This window comes from Aptenodytes forsteri, unplaced genomic scaffold, assembly GCF_000699145.1.
Source record: "Aptenodytes forsteri isolate BGI_AS27 unplaced genomic scaffold, ASM69914v1 Scaffold92, whole genome shotgun sequence".
Lineage (NCBI taxonomy): Eukaryota > Metazoa > Chordata > Aves > Sphenisciformes > Spheniscidae > Aptenodytes > Aptenodytes forsteri.
Genome location: NW_008794581.1, coordinates 3,053,369 through 3,070,360, shown reverse-complemented (window position 1 = coordinate 3,070,360; position 16,992 = coordinate 3,053,369). Strand labels below are relative to the sequence as shown.

General features: G+C 34.8%; 1 protein-coding gene across 2 annotated transcripts in view; it reads left to right on the top strand.

Annotated features, from left to right (window-relative positions):
* The window catches only part of IPO11 (importin 11), a 105,584-nt gene that overhangs the window by 33,372 nt on the left and 55,220 nt on the right, over positions 1-16,992 (top strand). For both annotated transcript variants that reach the window (XM_009272498.2, XM_019470275.1), the window contains 11 exons: positions 1,139-1,331; positions 2,806-2,958; positions 3,221-3,264; positions 4,160-4,250; positions 5,721-5,768; positions 6,426-6,531; positions 10,521-10,647; positions 12,366-12,399; positions 12,569-12,609; positions 13,751-13,867; positions 15,231-15,344. In XM_009272498.2, the coding sequence (XP_009270773.1) occupies positions 1,139-1,331; positions 2,806-2,958; positions 3,221-3,264; positions 4,160-4,250; positions 5,721-5,768; positions 6,426-6,531; positions 10,521-10,647; positions 12,366-12,399; positions 12,569-12,609; positions 13,751-13,867; positions 15,231-15,344 (1,068 nt within the window). The remainder of the gene's footprint in view (positions 1-1,138; positions 1,332-2,805; positions 2,959-3,220; positions 3,265-4,159; positions 4,251-5,720; positions 5,769-6,425; positions 6,532-10,520; positions 10,648-12,365; positions 12,400-12,568; positions 12,610-13,750; positions 13,868-15,230; positions 15,345-16,992) is intronic.

Sequence of the window (16,992 nt, the reverse complement as noted above, 5' to 3'; positions counted from 1 at the left end):
CCAAAAGCAAATTATTTAGCTAGCATTTTGCTCAAAAAAATTCTGGAAGTTTTGCTAAAACATTGGTATCAGCATTGATGAATAAAGAAGAGATAAACTTTTCATCCTGTCTTTTGTAAGTAGTTAGAATGCTATTTCTAAGGCCCTGTTAGTTCTATTGAATAACTAGCCACTTTTAGTTTATTGAAAGAAAATTAACAAAAAACTCTTACCCTCTGTGACTTTTGTGTTACATAATACACTTGGAGTTGTCAGCTAATTCTGTGCAACCATTAATTGCATATATTATCGGAAGGTAATTTTAGCATTGTCATTTGCTCTGTTTTTAAAAGATATAAAACCTGCAGAATTCTCATTGTTTTCAGATTCTATTTTGGGGCCATGTATCTTATTTAAATATTCAGCCTAATTATCAGAAGTGGGAGGCACCTGTTGGCTTCACCAAAATTTAACTGAAGGTGCTCTGAGCCAACATTTTTAGTCTTTATCATAGTACTTCCTACTTTGAGCTACCAAGCAAAGTATGTGAGGCATGTGCATCTTTCTTCATAGACCTGAAGAGAAAATCCACTTTATTAATAGATAATCTACCACCTGTAGAAATTCAGATGCAAGAATATAGGCTTAGGCATTTTTGCAGTATTAGAGGATATTAAAGGAATTGACCAGTGCATTCTAGACCACTAGTTGGAAAAGCTAAGCTGAAGAAGCAAGTGCTTGTACTGCAGTGGAGGGGGAGAAAAAAGAATAAAAAGTTATTTTCCTCATGCCTCTTTTACTAACAGTAATTTTAATAGGGGTGAATTATCTGATAAATGTTCAGGGTTTTAAGTGTGGCTGATATGTTTTATATACTGTGTTGTTACCAAGCTGGTCTAGTTAAAAATGGGTAGTATTCCTTAAACTGAAAAAAAGGTAATTTTGAACATGAATCAAGAATTTCAGGGCAAAATAATGCTTCATTAACCATTGATACTGATCTCTTCCTAATTTCCTGTCTGTGTTCAGTTTTATTTTCTATAATTTTATATAAATTGGCACTTGCTTTTGATAACTAGTTTATGAAAGCATTTAATAAAAGACTTGCACAAAAAGTCATTTGATTTCTTTCTTGCTCTTCTACTTCCTTAATTTTTAGCTTTTGGACTTCCTGGATCAACATCCTTTTTCATTCACCCCTTTGATTCAGAGATCATTGGAGTTTGCTGTGAGCTATGTTTTCACAGAGGCTGGTGAAGGAATTGTATTTGAGCGGTTTATTGTACAGTGCATGAATCTCATTAAGATGATTGTAAAAAATTATGCTTACAAGCCATCCAAAAATATTGAAGGTACTGCTGCTATTTACTAAAAACATTTTTTTTATATCTTGAGAAACCTTTTGCTAGTTGTTCCGAAAAGTAAAACACCTTTAAGACATTCTTTTGAAGCACTTAATGTTTTAATAGTTAGTATTGTATGCTTCTGGCTGTATATTGATAATTTGTATATTGATGGTTAAAGTATTAATATATAGAGACATTGACTCACTAAAGCAGTTTTAAATACACAAGGAGCATGAATATCTTTTCTTTGTTGATTGTTTTCGTTTTCATTGAACTAATTTTCAGAAGTATTGAGGTATGGAATTTGGTTTATTTTCATCAAATGGTTTGATGCATCTTTCCCTTGAGAAATGTTTGGATAAAATGGAGTATTTGCTGTAATTAACTAACACCAGTACTCTGAAATACAGAAACACAGTGAATTTGACATGCAGTTGAATATAAAGCAGTTTATATGTTCTGCTTTGTAGGACTGTTTCATTCTGAATCTTCATACACTGCTGTATGTAAGGATAATGAAAAATAGAACTGAATGATATTTAAAAAAAACCCCAAAACGTTCCACATTAGTTTGACATTTGGCAGTGACTAGATAACAATTAGCTTTCTCTTTCTAAATTTGGAAAAAAAAAAAGTTTCATGAACGTACTGGTATGTGTCACATTACACAAACCCAGCATTTAAAATTCTTCAGAATATTGATGTTTTTCAGTGTAATTCCATAATTTTACATTAAATACATTAAAAAGTCCTAAATCCACTGATTATTAACAGAAACTTCTTCTTGCAAAAGTTCATAGTTGTGTTTGAGTTTTTGAAATAGAAATGTGGTCACTTGAGACAAGAAGAATATAATTCATTCTGATAAAAGCTATAGCACTTGACTTTTTGAGAACTGGGTGATTAAAAAAAAATTATTTTTCTTAATTTCTGACTGACATAATTTCTGACTGACATATAGTGTTTGTATTGGTTGTATAGCATACAGATTTTGGTTTTATCTCTGCTTTCTTTGATGAATGTTAACTCCTAAAAAACCCAAGTTATTTTTAAGATTGTATTTGGATAAACTTTGAGTAGGTATAAATGAAACTTTCTTTGAGTTCTGTCTGTTTTTTAATTCAGTAGTGCTAAATAAAAAAAGTAAATACCAAAAGCAGCAGGTAAACAGTTTTTCTTTTCATCTACATAGTAGCTGAAAAGCATTATAAATACTTTGTGAAGCCCTAACGACCCTTCAGTCTAATTGTGCTGTTAGAGAGCTCTCTTAAAAGTAAATGAATTTGGGAGTTTAACTTGCTTTAAAAAAGTACCACCTGAAAGTCTGTTATGAAATTCTGCCATGAAAAATGTATTTTTTCTTTTTTTTTTCTCTGAGGATAAGAATTTCTTATCTATTGATTTCTTTCTAATTTTACTAGACTACTGTTTGATCATTAAGCCACTTAATTGTAATTTGTAATTCTCTGTTTTATTTCAGATAGCAGTCCTGAAACTCTTGAAGCACATAAGATAAAGACAGCATTTTTCACATATCCAACACTAATGGAAATATGTAGGAGATTAGTCACTCACTATTTCCTGCTGACAAAGGAAGAATTAATAATGTGGGAAGAGGACCCAGAAGGCTTCAGTAAGAAACATGTTATATAGTTGGTTGCAGTTTATTTCGATATTGGTATAAGAGTTTCATATCCACATTGCCTCTACAAATTGCTTGCTGCAATATTGGCTGTTTTATTTTCTGCAGTTTTGTTAGATGAAGAAATACTCCCTCTAGAGATTGTTTTCATAACAAGAGATTTCCAGTAGTCTGATATTCACATATCTAATACTAAACTTTATTCGAACCATAGTTGAAATAATATTTTTTCCTTTTCTTTGGGAAATAATAGCTGTAGAAGAGACAGGAGGAGATTCTTGGAAGTACAGTCTAAGAGTAAGTGTTTCAATTTGAAAGAAAACCATTCAACGTTTCTGGATGCATTTCTTGATAGTCCTGTAACCAAGAGAAATGATATTTGGTAGAAAGATAAGCTCGCGCTTTTCAAAGAAATCTTGCGTTAGAGAAATTTCATTAGTATTAGTATAAATTAACTTTGTTCATTTATCAGTGTTCAAACATGCTGCAATATACTGGAAACTATGCACTTCGTATTCTAGGAGGGAGGGAAAAGGAGTTTGTTTCAGCCATTTGTATTGTGTAGTATCTGGTGGTGGTTAAACCCAGTAGAAGCTGTCTCTTCTTTAAACTGGTAACTGATAGTATCACTTATGACTTTGTTAGGAGACATGATAAATGAAGAAAGTTTCAGGTGTGTATCTATATTAGCATTTTAGTTCAGAACAAGAGTATGCTGTTGTAGTGAACATCCCAGTTATCACTGCTGTGGATTGCTTTGCAGAGAGATCTCAAAGTTTATTTGCTGGGTTACTTTCATTTTAAAACTAAAAAACCCAACCCTGTGCATCTAGTGTGTTCCAAGTGAAAATGGGTATTCAGTCCAGATGACTCAACTAGAGCTAATCCAAAAAGAAACCATGACATACCTACAGCGTGGTCACTGTCTCCTCAACAGCAGCTGTTTCACTCCACAGATCTGTTGTTCTACTACAGAACTGTCTGATATGGATACAGCCATCAGAACCTTGCTGGAGTTAAGCTTACTGTGTAGTAGGAAGAGCGGTATTTCATGTAATACTAATTTTGCTATAGTATATTGCATTTTAAATGACTTGGTGAGAGATATTCAGAACTTAAAAATTTTAGCATAAAATGTATTTTAATTGCCTTTATTTTGATAGATTCTAAAACAGATCTTTTAATTTTCCAGCCATGCACAGAAGTTCTTTTTATTGATATTTTCCATGAATATAATCAGACTCTTACCCCTGTGCTTTTAGAAATGGTGCACAGTCTACCGGGTAAGTTCTTTAAAAAATAAAGGAATGGTAAAATATAGAATTCTTTCGTTCGTTTTTACGTTCGTTTTTGTCAACTGTTAAACAATTTTACCTTGTGATACCTAATTTTATATAGTGCATTCACTCCATACTTTTGAAAGGACATGTTAATATTTTAAAATTATTTCTAAACCTACCATAAAGAAAATGCAACGTGTATATAGGAAGAGGACATCCTAAGGATTCTTTACTTTTTGGCATAACTATTTTAGATGACTGACAAAGACTGGGGCATTTCTACTTTCATGAGGTTTCGAGCTTTCTTGAGAATGGTCAACAAGCTTAATAAATTCTGTAGGTTGTTTTTTACTGCGAACTTCCTGTTCAAATGTTGCAAGGAATTTTATGGTAATTTGCCATGTCTTTGCAAAAATCCTGGGGAAAAAACCTTTTTAAAAAAAAAGTTCAAGTTATGCTGTCATTTTGGAGAGTCTAGAGGGCTTTCCAAATCTGAAGAATCTGCTTTAAAAATTGAGTGTTTTTCTGTATGAAGACTGAAGTCTTCATAGACTGAGGAATGATTCAAGTTTTCTTCATCCCCAAACTGAGTTTTATAGTGGCCGCAGCAGTAGCTGCCACTTTGTTTTCCCTGTCATTTCAGCTTAGGTTGTTTCCCCATGTTGTATCTTACTTGACTTACAGTATTTTATATTTGAACTTACCAGAATGGATCAGTACATTCTATTAAATAGAAATAGATACTCATTTTCTGAGGGTGGTTTCTGACTTCAGAGAATCTCTGCATAAAATACTTTTGTGTACATAAGTTTCAGGATGGTTTGCTGTGCTGTGATACTGGGAATAGTAAAAGGTTCCTTACAACAGGGTTGACAGTTACTTTGTTTTCCAAGAATTATGGAAGTTAATACTTCCATGCTAAAAGGTACACATACACTTTTTTTTTCCTCCTGAAGCCCCTAGTAGCCATTTCTGGATGTTTTCAACTTGAGAGTTACTGTTGAAGTACTAGATGATATTGAAGTACTAGATGATATTAAGACTTCATAAATTCTTAGGATTTTGGAAAATTTTTACTTATACATTGTAAATGCACATGCACACATATGTAAAGTATATAGGAACTAGGTCTAGGACTCTGTTGGAAATACCATGTGGTCGACAGTCTTCAGCAGTTTGCGGGTTTTGAGTCTGTTCATTCAAAATACGTGCTTCTGACTAACTTGCATGTTGTTGTTAAAAATGTTCAGCTCCAAAGAAGTCAGTCAAAAATAGGGTATGAAAGTAGAGATTTGATTTTATTATACTCACTGAAGAAAGTATCACAACTGAAATAACTGAACCTGTGAATAAAACAAAAGTAGTGAAGCAGTCTTAATGCACAGCATACTTATTTAAAGTGTAAAAGTGCAAAGTTGCTTGCGTTCTTTGTTTTAGTTATGCTTTTTTGTTTATTTTGACTTTGTCTTGTAGGATCTACCAACATGGAAGATACCAGTGCTATACTGATTAAAGATGCTGGTAAATTATATTTACTTTACCTTGGAAGTAACAGAGCAGCTTTTCTGTATGTGCTTGACTTCTTAAAAACTATATGAAGAATTTGCAAGATTTTTTTTTAAGACATTTGGAAAGTAGGACCTAAATCCTATTTCTCCTTGCACTTGATGTCAGTCTTCACTTTTCGAAATGCTTATGTAAAAATATGGTGCTTTTTTCAGCTTTTTTGTGAAACAAACCCTTAGACAGTCTCCCTTACTGTCCTGTCCTTTCCTCTCTGCAAATAAATGAGCTACAGTGCTTCCATGGAGATACTCTGTCCATTTTACAAGTAAGGAGATTTTTATGGCAAAAGAAAAGAATTGTCTAAGACTTCTGATGGAACCATTCTTGATGTTAGAATAAGATCTTCATTGTTCTTACGGCTTTTAACTATTTTCAAGAGTCTGAATTTTCTTCTGTAATACTTTTCTTTTACTAAAATTTCCTCCAGAGTTCCCTTTGCCATGGTCTGATAATATCTTTCTTCAGAAAGATACGCTTTAGTTTTGTTTTCCGTATTATGTTCAGGTTATCAAAAATGTTTTTTTTAAACTTAAATTATTATTTATTAAATTATTTAGTAATAAAAATTAAACATTTAAGCAAACAATAAGCATAACTATTGTTTTTCCCCAGTGTATAATGCGGTTGGACTGGCTGCTTATGAACTATTTGATAGTGTGGATTTTGATCAGTGGTTTAAAAATCAACTATTAGCAGAACTACAGGTTTCTCATAACAGGTAAACACCTTGGTTTGTTATGCCTTCATCATTTAAATATGAACTGTTGATACAAATCTGGTAAGATATAATGTCTAATAATTGCAGGCTTGAAAAATACTCAATATTTAAACATATCCACTAAATGAGCAGAGGAGTGAAATACATATAAATAACTGATACAGTCATAGAAGTGACAGTGTTCCTGACAGTTTCTGTTCATGGTTAAATTACTGTATGGTTGATACTTCCAGGGTTCTGTAAAAATATTAAGTCTGTCCTCTTGCATATATTTGAGGTGACTGAACTTTCTCAGGACAACCACTTTTGCTCATTTAAAGCAAGATATTTAGGGTGCCTGAGGCCCCAGAGCCCTTTAGGCAGCAAAGTCCAACTGAAATCTGTGGAAATAATATCTGTAAAACTGTAGCTTAGCCAGAATAGTGATTTGTTCTTCTCTACTAGTTTAAATACAAGCCCTCTGTAGCACTCTTCGGTTAATTTTGCCAGCAATAAAGTAGGGAAGTAAGGATTTAGGTTGTGTTGTAAAGTGTGAATGATTACAGGCTGGTTCTACGTAAAGAGTATTATATAGCCCATCTGCTACACGTTTTCTTTCTCACCAAGGTCTCCTTCACTTGGATGGCCTTCACATGACTACATGTTTTTTTGTTTAGCAGATATCATAGGGTATTTTGAAAGATCGTTTTTGGCATCTCAGTACAGACTGAGCTGTCCATCTGCAACTGACTAGAAGACGGTGTTCCTCCCTGTTCCTCAAATTGTCACTCTTCCCTCAGGGGAAGGACAGTGACTGCTATTGTACGTGCTAATCCTCATCAGATGAGTTCCCACTCACCCTTTGACTCTGAATAAGCATGTCCTGTTTTTCTCATCAGAGTCATTGGCAGTGTCCCTAATGTCCTTTGAAGAACTTTACTATTTTTTTTTTTCTTCTACATTTGAAATTCATCTCACCAGACATAATTGTTACCTGAAATATAAACTGATTTGTTTGCTAATACCCTTAGGAGCTACTATAAATTGTAAATGATTTTCCATAATGAGTTGCCAGACAGCTTTTTTTATTTCCAAATGCCAGTTATAAACACTTTCTTTACAAATACAGTTCAATTTCATGTAGAGTGGAAGATCCTGCTAAACTTAGAAATATTAAAATGCTTCTTTTCATTACAATATACCTTTTAAAAAAAATGAATTATTTACTTTTGAATGTATAACCTTACTTCAGAGTTTCAGAATAATTGCCACAGTTGTTTACCTGGTGTCTCCTAATGTTTTTATTCTTTTTCTCATTAGTCTTTTTTGGTATGATATCAACTTCACCTTGCTATCTACCAATGGCCAAGCACTCTAGTGGTTAGGCTAAATGTCAGAAGAGCAGGAAAAAATGAGAGATCTTGTATATATGATTGATCCTCTGTTGTTGTGCCGTACCAGCACCGATCTCTGAATAAAGCTGCCATGATATTTGTAGCGCATGCTGGCTTTGGCATTTTTATGCTATCCACCCATATAGCATAAGTAAAACTGACAAAAGTCTTCTGCGGTTGATGTAGTTGTATTTACAGTAGGGAAGACACCTGATCTAACCATTTAGTTGGCATTTGTGATATCCCAGGATGAAATTCCTGTGGGGACAGAACCTTGCAGTAGAAGTTGTCTAGAAGTTTGAAGCCTTGTTTGCTTAAACTGCTTCTACTGTCAGCATCATTTGAGACCACCACGGCAATAAGGGAGACAGTGTTAGTAGTTTGAATGTTCAGATAAAGCAGGTTGGAAGGTATGATCTACTGTCCCACAGAGTGTCCCATGGTGATTAGCATGCTTGTTCACAAACTGGTTCATGTTTGGGAACGCAAATCTATGTGTTGTCAGCAGTGACAGTAGAGTTTGCTGTGTTTTGTCGTCTTTGAATGTTTTGTTGTCTGATAGTGAGACTGTCAAGCATGACCATAGCAGTAGGAGAAATATGGGATTAATGAAAAAATATTCTTAAAGATTTTTAGAAACATTGCATTGCCAAATTTATCACTTGCCATAGTATTTAGTTTTGTACTGAGTAAGGAGAAACTTTTCCGTAATATGAAAATAGTTTACAGAATACAATCTTTCACAATAATTCAATCTTAAAACAGCTTTTCCTGCTGAGAAAGTATTGATGTGACACTTAGTATTTTGCTATCAAGTAAGATACTTTTGACTTGAATGTCTGAATGCTGCCCAGACTGCTTAAAGCTACCATCCTATGACTATTGCAACAGAAGCTGCCTTGTTTTGGAATGTGGTCGCTTTTCCCATGGGAGCTTTAGGTGCAGCAGGCTCAATCTGCTTATACTTAGTGTGTGCTCTTAGCGTAAAAGCTAATGATGTTCTAAGAGGTGAGCTTTTCCCAAAAGTAGTGAATGTAGAAAAGGTAGGACCTCAACAATGAGCACCTGTGAGCAGAATAATTCCTAGGAACTTACGTCCTTTAAAAAAAACCACACACAAAAAACCCCAAACAAAGCCCAAACACACATACACACGCCAAAAACCCTAAAGCATGCTATCTTTTCCTACCAGAGAGAGAAAGAATATAAAGATGCGAGCATGCTATCTTTTCCTACCAGAGAGAGAGAGAGAAAGAATATAAAGATGCAGGTAGGACATATGGATTGTGCAACAGATACCATCAAAGCTGAAAATCCTTGCTCTCAGCAGATGGTTATGTACTTACGTCATGTCATTTAAAACTGTTCTTTGTGATAGTGGTTTGAAAACTATGCAATGCTAATCTCAAGAAAAACCTCTTAGTTTTTTAATATTCTAATTTTTATAAGGTTATGTTTCAAGCACGAGCATTCTAAGAATAGAAAAAGCCGTATCATCACAGCTTCTCGAATAAATAGAAGGATGTGTTAGTAAGGCAACGTCTTGTGTAAGTCATGCTTCACTGCCACTCAGTAAATCTAAAGCAACAATGGAACGTTATTCCTCATTAGCTTTATGTTCCGGTCTACTGAACTGCTATATACATGCTACTTTCACAAGTTTACAACTTTTATGTTCTCTGAAGGTGTGCTTTGTTAATTATCTCATGGTTATGGGAATGTTTAATAAATCACATTTATTAAATGTAAAGAAGCCTCAATAACTTCAGTTTAAATTGCTGGCTTGATGGCTTACAAGGCAGAAGTTCATCAAATGAAAAATACATTTAGCGTAACAAGGCAAAATAATTTGTTACGTAAAATTCTGTGAATAGGGTTCATCTTGCCTAACTTTATATGTCTGCAAGTTAAACATTCAAATCTGAGCTACTCTTCCTGATCAGCTTTTATAATCAGTAGAGAAAAATAGCAGATCTACAGAATGCTTTTCGGAATCATTATGTTAGGCAATTCAGCTCGTTCTGGTTCTTACTCCTTCCCATTGACTCTAAAGCTGTTTGGTTTGCGCCCTTATTGCGGCAGTGGTGCAAGATTAGATAATGTCAGTTCTTTCTGAGCATAATTGTAGATTGATGTGAAATACTCTGGCAGTTGCTGTAATGCAGTACTTAAGTTTGCATTTTTAAGTTGTATCTGACCTAAAATTCTGAGCATAAAAGGAATGTCAAGGAAATTGCTGGAGAGTATGGTGAAAGCAGCGGACGTCATGATGGCAGCAATAAATGTAAAATTTATTTTTAGTTTCTTTTATTGGTGTGCTATGTGCAGAACAAACAATCTCTAGTGAGACCTGAGATTCGGTCATTTAGGATGAAAGTTATCTTTTCCAGACTAAGTTGGCATTTTCTGAGCCTTCTATTGAAGAATTTTGATGAAAAAGATTTCTGCATTAAAGTTCTAAAGTTGGTTTTGACAAACTAAATCTTTTAGTAATTGTTTTGGGGAATAATGTTTTCCTAGTGATTCTTAGATTTCTTTTTCATCAAAGTATTCTAGAACAGCAAGTATAATGAGTTAAAGAGTACAATATTTTTTTGCCCCCCCCCCCTTTTAAAGGTACAAACCGATACGCCGACGAGTAATTTGGCTGATTGGACAGTGGATTTCTGTAAAATTCAAATCAGACTTGAGACCCATGTTATATGAGGCAATTCGTAACTTGCTTCAAGACCAGGACTTAGTGGTAAGTATAAATAAGTAATACTTGGCTTACACATTTGTTTTGTAAACACAGGTGAAACATAAATACCATACCTTATGTAAACTTGATTGAGAACTTCATAACATCACACCTTAAAGTCTGTTGTGTCTTGCAAAAGATAATCTGTTGGGAAGTTGTGAGGGTGTTTAATTGTGGAGATGTTGAACAATAAGGTCAAAGACGTGAAATGGGTCCTCAAGATGTTCATTAGGTATTGACTTCGGTGGGAAAATGAATGGCAATAGCAATAGTCTGTTTTTTGTAAGAAGAAAGTTGTGAAGTGACTTGAGATAAGTAACTTATAAACAAATGAACACTTTGTGTAGATAAAACAGGGTTATTCTGTGACTAGTCCCTGCAGTATATAGTATTATTTAGGCATCAACAGTTATCTGCTAACAGAATATGATAAATGGCATTGTTTGCTAAGCTGGTTGAGTACAATCCTGTGGGTTTAAGCTACAATTTCAGTTTAGTAGCAGGTGAGGTTGAGTGGAGAAGCTGGTTTTACGATTGTTTCTTTTGGTTTCTATTTTTAAACAAACAGACCTAGCAGCCAACAAATAAAACAAATAAATCTAGCTAGTTTAAGTTAAATACTAGTAATTGGCACTCGTAACAGTTATTTCTGTGATTCCAGACAGCTTTAACCGAGCAGTATGTGTTTCTGTGTCAATGTTGTGACTGCTTTCAGTTAATGCTTTCTGAGCAACTGAACATCTACCAGGGAAGAACATCACTTAGGGAAGTGATCGTGCCCCTGTACTCGGCCCTGGTGAGGCCGCACCTCGAATACTGTGTTCAGTTTTGGGCCTCTCACTACAAGAAGGACATCGAGGTGCTAGAGCGTGTCCAGAGAAGGGCAACGAGGCTGGTGAGGGGTCTGGAGAACAAGTCTTATGAGGAGCGGCTGAGGGAACTGGGGTTGTTTAGCCTGGAGAAAAGGAGTGTGAGGGGAGACCTTACCGCTCTCTACAACTACCTGAAAGGAGGTTGTAGCGAGCTGAGTGGGGCTCTTCTCCCAAGTAACAAGCGATAGGACGAGAGGAAATGGCCTCAAGTTGCGCCAGGGGAGGGTTAGATTGGACGTGAGGAAAAATGTCTTTACTGAAAGAGTGGTGAAACATTGGAACAGGCTGCCCAGGGAAGTGGTGGAGTCCCCATCCCTGGAGGTATTTAAAAGAGGTGTAGATGAGGCGCTTAGGGACATGGTTTAGTGGGCATGGTGGTGTTGGGTTGACGGTTGGACTCGATGATCTTAGAGGTCTTTTCCAACCTCAATGATTCTATAATTCTATGATTCTGTGATTCTAACTTGTTGAGTTTATCTGATTCTGTGCTTTTTTGGGTGACAGCAAGCCATGAGGTAATACCAAGTTAAACTCCTTCTCTATTGCAAGAGTTTTTATTACAGGCTAGTTATCTTGTTTAATTCTTTCTTGACCTTCATGAAGGTTTTGCCTGAATAGTTTCTCCAGGTGGTACCTCTTTAGCAATGGCAAATAAACTGTAAAGGATATTAAAATGAAAGCAAATGAAAATGTTTTGAGTTGAACTAACTACATTTCTTAGAGGATGACAGACACATAGAATGATTCAATTGCCAAACCAGCAGCTGGTTTGATATTGTCAGATATTATGTTGATAATCAAAATGTTTAATGGACATATGCGTGATGTTTCTTGACTTTTGTCCTTCAGGTCCGTATCGAGACAGCTACGACACTGAAGTTAAATATCCTTTTATTGGCAAAGATGTTTGTTTAGTTACTGGAAAATAAACAATTTTAAACTTACTACCAAATTCTTCCCATTATAATTTTTGTGTATCCATGGAATATTTGCTTATTTGAGTCTCGTATCCATCTGCAATCCGTATTATTTTTTCCTTAACGGTTGTTTACCTGTAGATGACTTTGAGTTCAGAACTGACCAGTTCCTACCGGTAAGAGCATTTATATGGGCAGATTCTGATAAGCAGATAGATCCATAGAGGAAAGCAGGAAAAAAATATTTTCCAATTTTGTTTTAAACCAGGAAAAAAATAATTTCCAACTTCATTTTAAACCACACTATTTTAGTAATCAGTGTGTGTGTATGTTTTGGTTTTGGGTTTTTTTTTCAGTCTTCATAGGCCAAAGCATGTAAAGAATCATACTGCTGCTGTTAAGGTTGCTAATGTGCAATATACAGATAATTTAAAACCTTTTAGTATTACGACTATTACAACTTCCTAGCATTGTGTTTAGTGCTATATATACTATGTATTACCAGATGCTAAGTTTCTTCATGCTAAGACAATATGAATGCTGTCTTTAACAAATAAGTCTCCACACCAATGTGACTTTCCAGTATGCCTGTTTCACACAGTACTTTCCAACCTGCTGTTTCACACAAATATTAAATGTAAGTGTATGGTTAAAATAGCACCTTAAAAACATAGACTTTCTTGGTCTCCTATATTGGTGGTGTTTCAGTGGTCATTGCTGTTGTCATTAAGTAAACAATGAAATGTTAGCTATAAATACAGCAAAGATTTATTTTGATCACTCAAATTTAGCAGGTGCTTTTACTTCTCATTTGATTATGACTTACGTGTTAATTGCGACTCTCTTGAGAACAAACAAAACAAAAATGCAGAGTGCATCTACACTGTAAACATTGGAATTCTTTAAGATGTCTTTTTCAGTTCAATATCTAAATTTTATCTACTGACCCAAAGGCTGGAAGACCATACCTTTGCTTTGACCCTAACAAAGTGCTCCTGCTGGAGAGACGGCCTTCAGCTTATAGTATTTTATCTGTGAAGTCATGTTTACACTTACCAAAACATGAAAATGATGTATGCTCAAATTGATCGTGTTTGAACTGTTATGTAAGAGCCTATCTGAATTTTTTTATTTTGTTTAGGCAGTGATTGGCTAGTGTGCATTTTTCCAAATGAAAGAGTAACATTTTGCATACTTTGTAAGTGTCTTTCAAAGTTCATAGATGACTTAGAGCGTAAGCGTACAGGAAAATCACCAATTCATGTCACCAATTGTATTTTTGATGGTCTAATCTGTAGTTGTTTGTTTTTCTTTTAGTATCTGGAATCCATGTTTACACTGCTTTTTCAGCTGCTTCAGGAAGTAACACAATGTGACACCAAAATGCACGTTCTTCACGTTCTGTCTTGTGTGATTGAAAGAGTCAATATGCAGGTATTTTTTTACAGATTTCAGTTAGCTTTGTAGGAGGAGGACTTGGTGTTTTGAGCTTATACAAAAATAGTAGAAAAATGTCATCAATTAATAGACTGGTTATTATCATGGTAGATACATGCATTGTTTGCATTACTTGGTTCTCTTTTCACTTTTCATTTATCTTTTGTGTAAAAATGTTCTTGCTCAGTTACTACGTTTCTTTATTTACTATGTATTTTTAGAGTACAGACAGACTTTCACTACTTACTGCATTTCTTGCAATTTTATTTTTGTTAATTGTAATTTATTCTAATTGTCCCTTCTTATATTTGAACTAGTATTTTATTAAATCTTACTTATTACAAGAGACATTTTGGGCGACAAAATGCTTCGCATTCCTAGGGCCTGTACAGTTAAATCTGTAATCTCTCATTGGCACTGATACAGATCACGATTTCCTATATAGCACTCTCCTTAACTGCATGAAAAGTTTCAAGTTTACATTATGAATTTTCAGGACTTCCTTCTTAGTGTTAAAGTATATTCTTCAGCTTATACATAAAGAAATTGAAGATGTTTTTGCAGAATTAAAAAATGAATTGTTGACTGCTTTTGTCTCAGTTTTTTTTGCAGTATTACTGTTGTAAGGACAGAGATAACGCATGGGTTTGAGCTTATCTCCTTTCTACAAGTAATCCTGTCTAAGAGCCAAATGAAGCTTTCCTATTTGTCCCTTGTAGGAAAAGTCAACATGACAGCAGATTTCCGTGCATTTTAGATCAGCTAGAGAAGAAGCAGAAAAAACAAGTTGAGAAAAAACCTTTGAGTCTGTTTAGGTTAATTCCTAATGAAATACTTTAGAAGACAAATAGATTAACCTTTTAGTATTGTAGAGCATCATAGAAAAAAATTTAGGCTGGGACAAACCTCTGGAGGTTATGTAGTCCAACCCCTGCTCAAAGCATGGGTAACTTCAGAGGTTATTCAGCTTTTTTTTTTTTACTGGAACTGTTTCTGGTTGTCTTAAAGGATGCCATTATTTAGGAATCCTGTCTAAGTGAAGAATATATTAATATGAAAGTATCTCTGGTTATCAAATGAGGTATTCTTTGTGTTCTGTTTACTACTTAAGCCTGATTGCCACGCACAAATGTTACCATAAGTAATATGTTCTTTTCAAACCACTGTGTAGTCAGAAGTTACTTCAGTCACAGAGTATGGAATATGGTGTTTTAGGAAGAGGAAAGAGGAATAAATTAAAGTAAACTCTGCATTTTTACTGTAACAAAAGCAGCTCTTAAATATTTCAGAAATTATGCTTGGGGTAAATTAATGGCCTTGCTCCACACATTAAGAAACTAATTTGTATTCTGAACTTCAGATACGACCATATGTAGGATGTTTGGTTCAGTATTTACCACTCCTTTGGAAACAGAGCGAGGAGCACAATATGCTACGATGTGCCATTCTAACCACCCTAATCCATCTCGTCCAGGTAAGGGGTCAGAATCAAATAAATGTTGTCAGTATCTCCTACAGTTCTTTCTCAGACATGCCTACATGTTCTCTGTGTGTGTGTATATATATATGTATATAGGTAAAATGAAGGTATATTTTGGTTTTATAGGCTATTTCTAAATGCTTTTCAGTCTTAAAATAAAGACATGGTTCTCTGATAGTGGAGGTAAACATGGCTAATGTTAAACACTTAACCGTTTTGTTTCTAGGGGCTTGTTCAGTAAAAGCGGTTCTTTAGGCAGATTTGCTTGTGTTCTGGAGGGGTTTGGTTTTGTAATCTTGGAATTGAACCTCCTTTAGTAACTTTATGTGAAAGAGCTTGTTCTGGCTTCCTGTATTTCCCAGCTGGCATTAGAGTGTCAGTCTCTTCTTACAATCGTTGTGTATGGTTCAGACTTGATTCTGCAGTGTAAGCACGTCTGTTTCCCTGTTACTTTCCATTCAGCTCCCAGGGATGTGGAATTTCTATTTTGGTTGCAAACTTTCTGTGAAGATGAGCCATTTTTAAATCATAGGCCAAGATACGGGCCACCACAACAAGTTTCACTTTGCCTGTTTTTTAAATTTGCATTTTAATTCAGATTAGCATCAAATGTTTCTCGTTTAAATCATAACTGTTAGGTTTAATTCTTCTCAGGGTGTTGTTGGCATTGACTAATTGTGGGTCATCTTGTTTATTTAGAATTCCAACCCTTTTATTGTTACCACTTGTACCGTTACCTTTCTACTGCATAACCTCATACCTATTATGTCCTTTTGCAATGATTTGTGCAACATTTTTATATAGCATATTGGAAAAAATACTTTATTTCATCCCTTCTTAAATTTCCTAATTTTTCTGATGTTCTGTTCTGCTTTGTTCATATGTTTTATATAACAGAGATAATAGCAGCTCTGAGCTGTCTGCTTTGTTACGTAATCGATTTGTATCACATCCCATTATTTGTATTTCAATCTCTGATTTTTTTTTTCTTTGAGAGTTTATCTGTGCTCATAATTTTCTTTTTAGCTGTACTTGAACATCTCCTCTTTTTAATGTCCGTTTTAAAATGGAATGGCCAGAACTATTAAGACGTCTGTGAGCCAGGGACTTCTATCACCTTATCTTTGTTCGTGACTGTGGCTTCTAAGTGCAATAGGTGATAGCAATCCTGAGAATACACGTGAACATAGTGATTCTCAGACCATTGTGTTTCTATAGATTTTTGTAGATTTTTTTTTTTTTATATCTGTGTGTTGTAGGGAACTTTTCCTTTCCAGAATATTGCTTGCATTTATCAACATTAGGTTTCATTTGCCCATAGTTGTTTATTTAGCTAAGTTTGTTTAGTTCACTTAGTGTCTTCCAGTTCTCAAACCTAAAGAAATCTGGATAACTTGTGGTCAGAGATTTTGCCATATAACATTAATAGCTATGTTGACCAACATTGTATCTAAATGGAAGTTGCTGGTAATCTGTAGTCAGATAAATGAGTTTAGACCTTTTAGAATCATAGAATCACTGAGGCTGGAAAAGACTCTTAAGATCATCAAGTCCAGCTGGTAAGCTAACACTGCCAAGTGCACCACTAAACCATGTCCCTAAGCGCCTCATCTACACGTCTTTTAAATACCTCCAGGGGTGG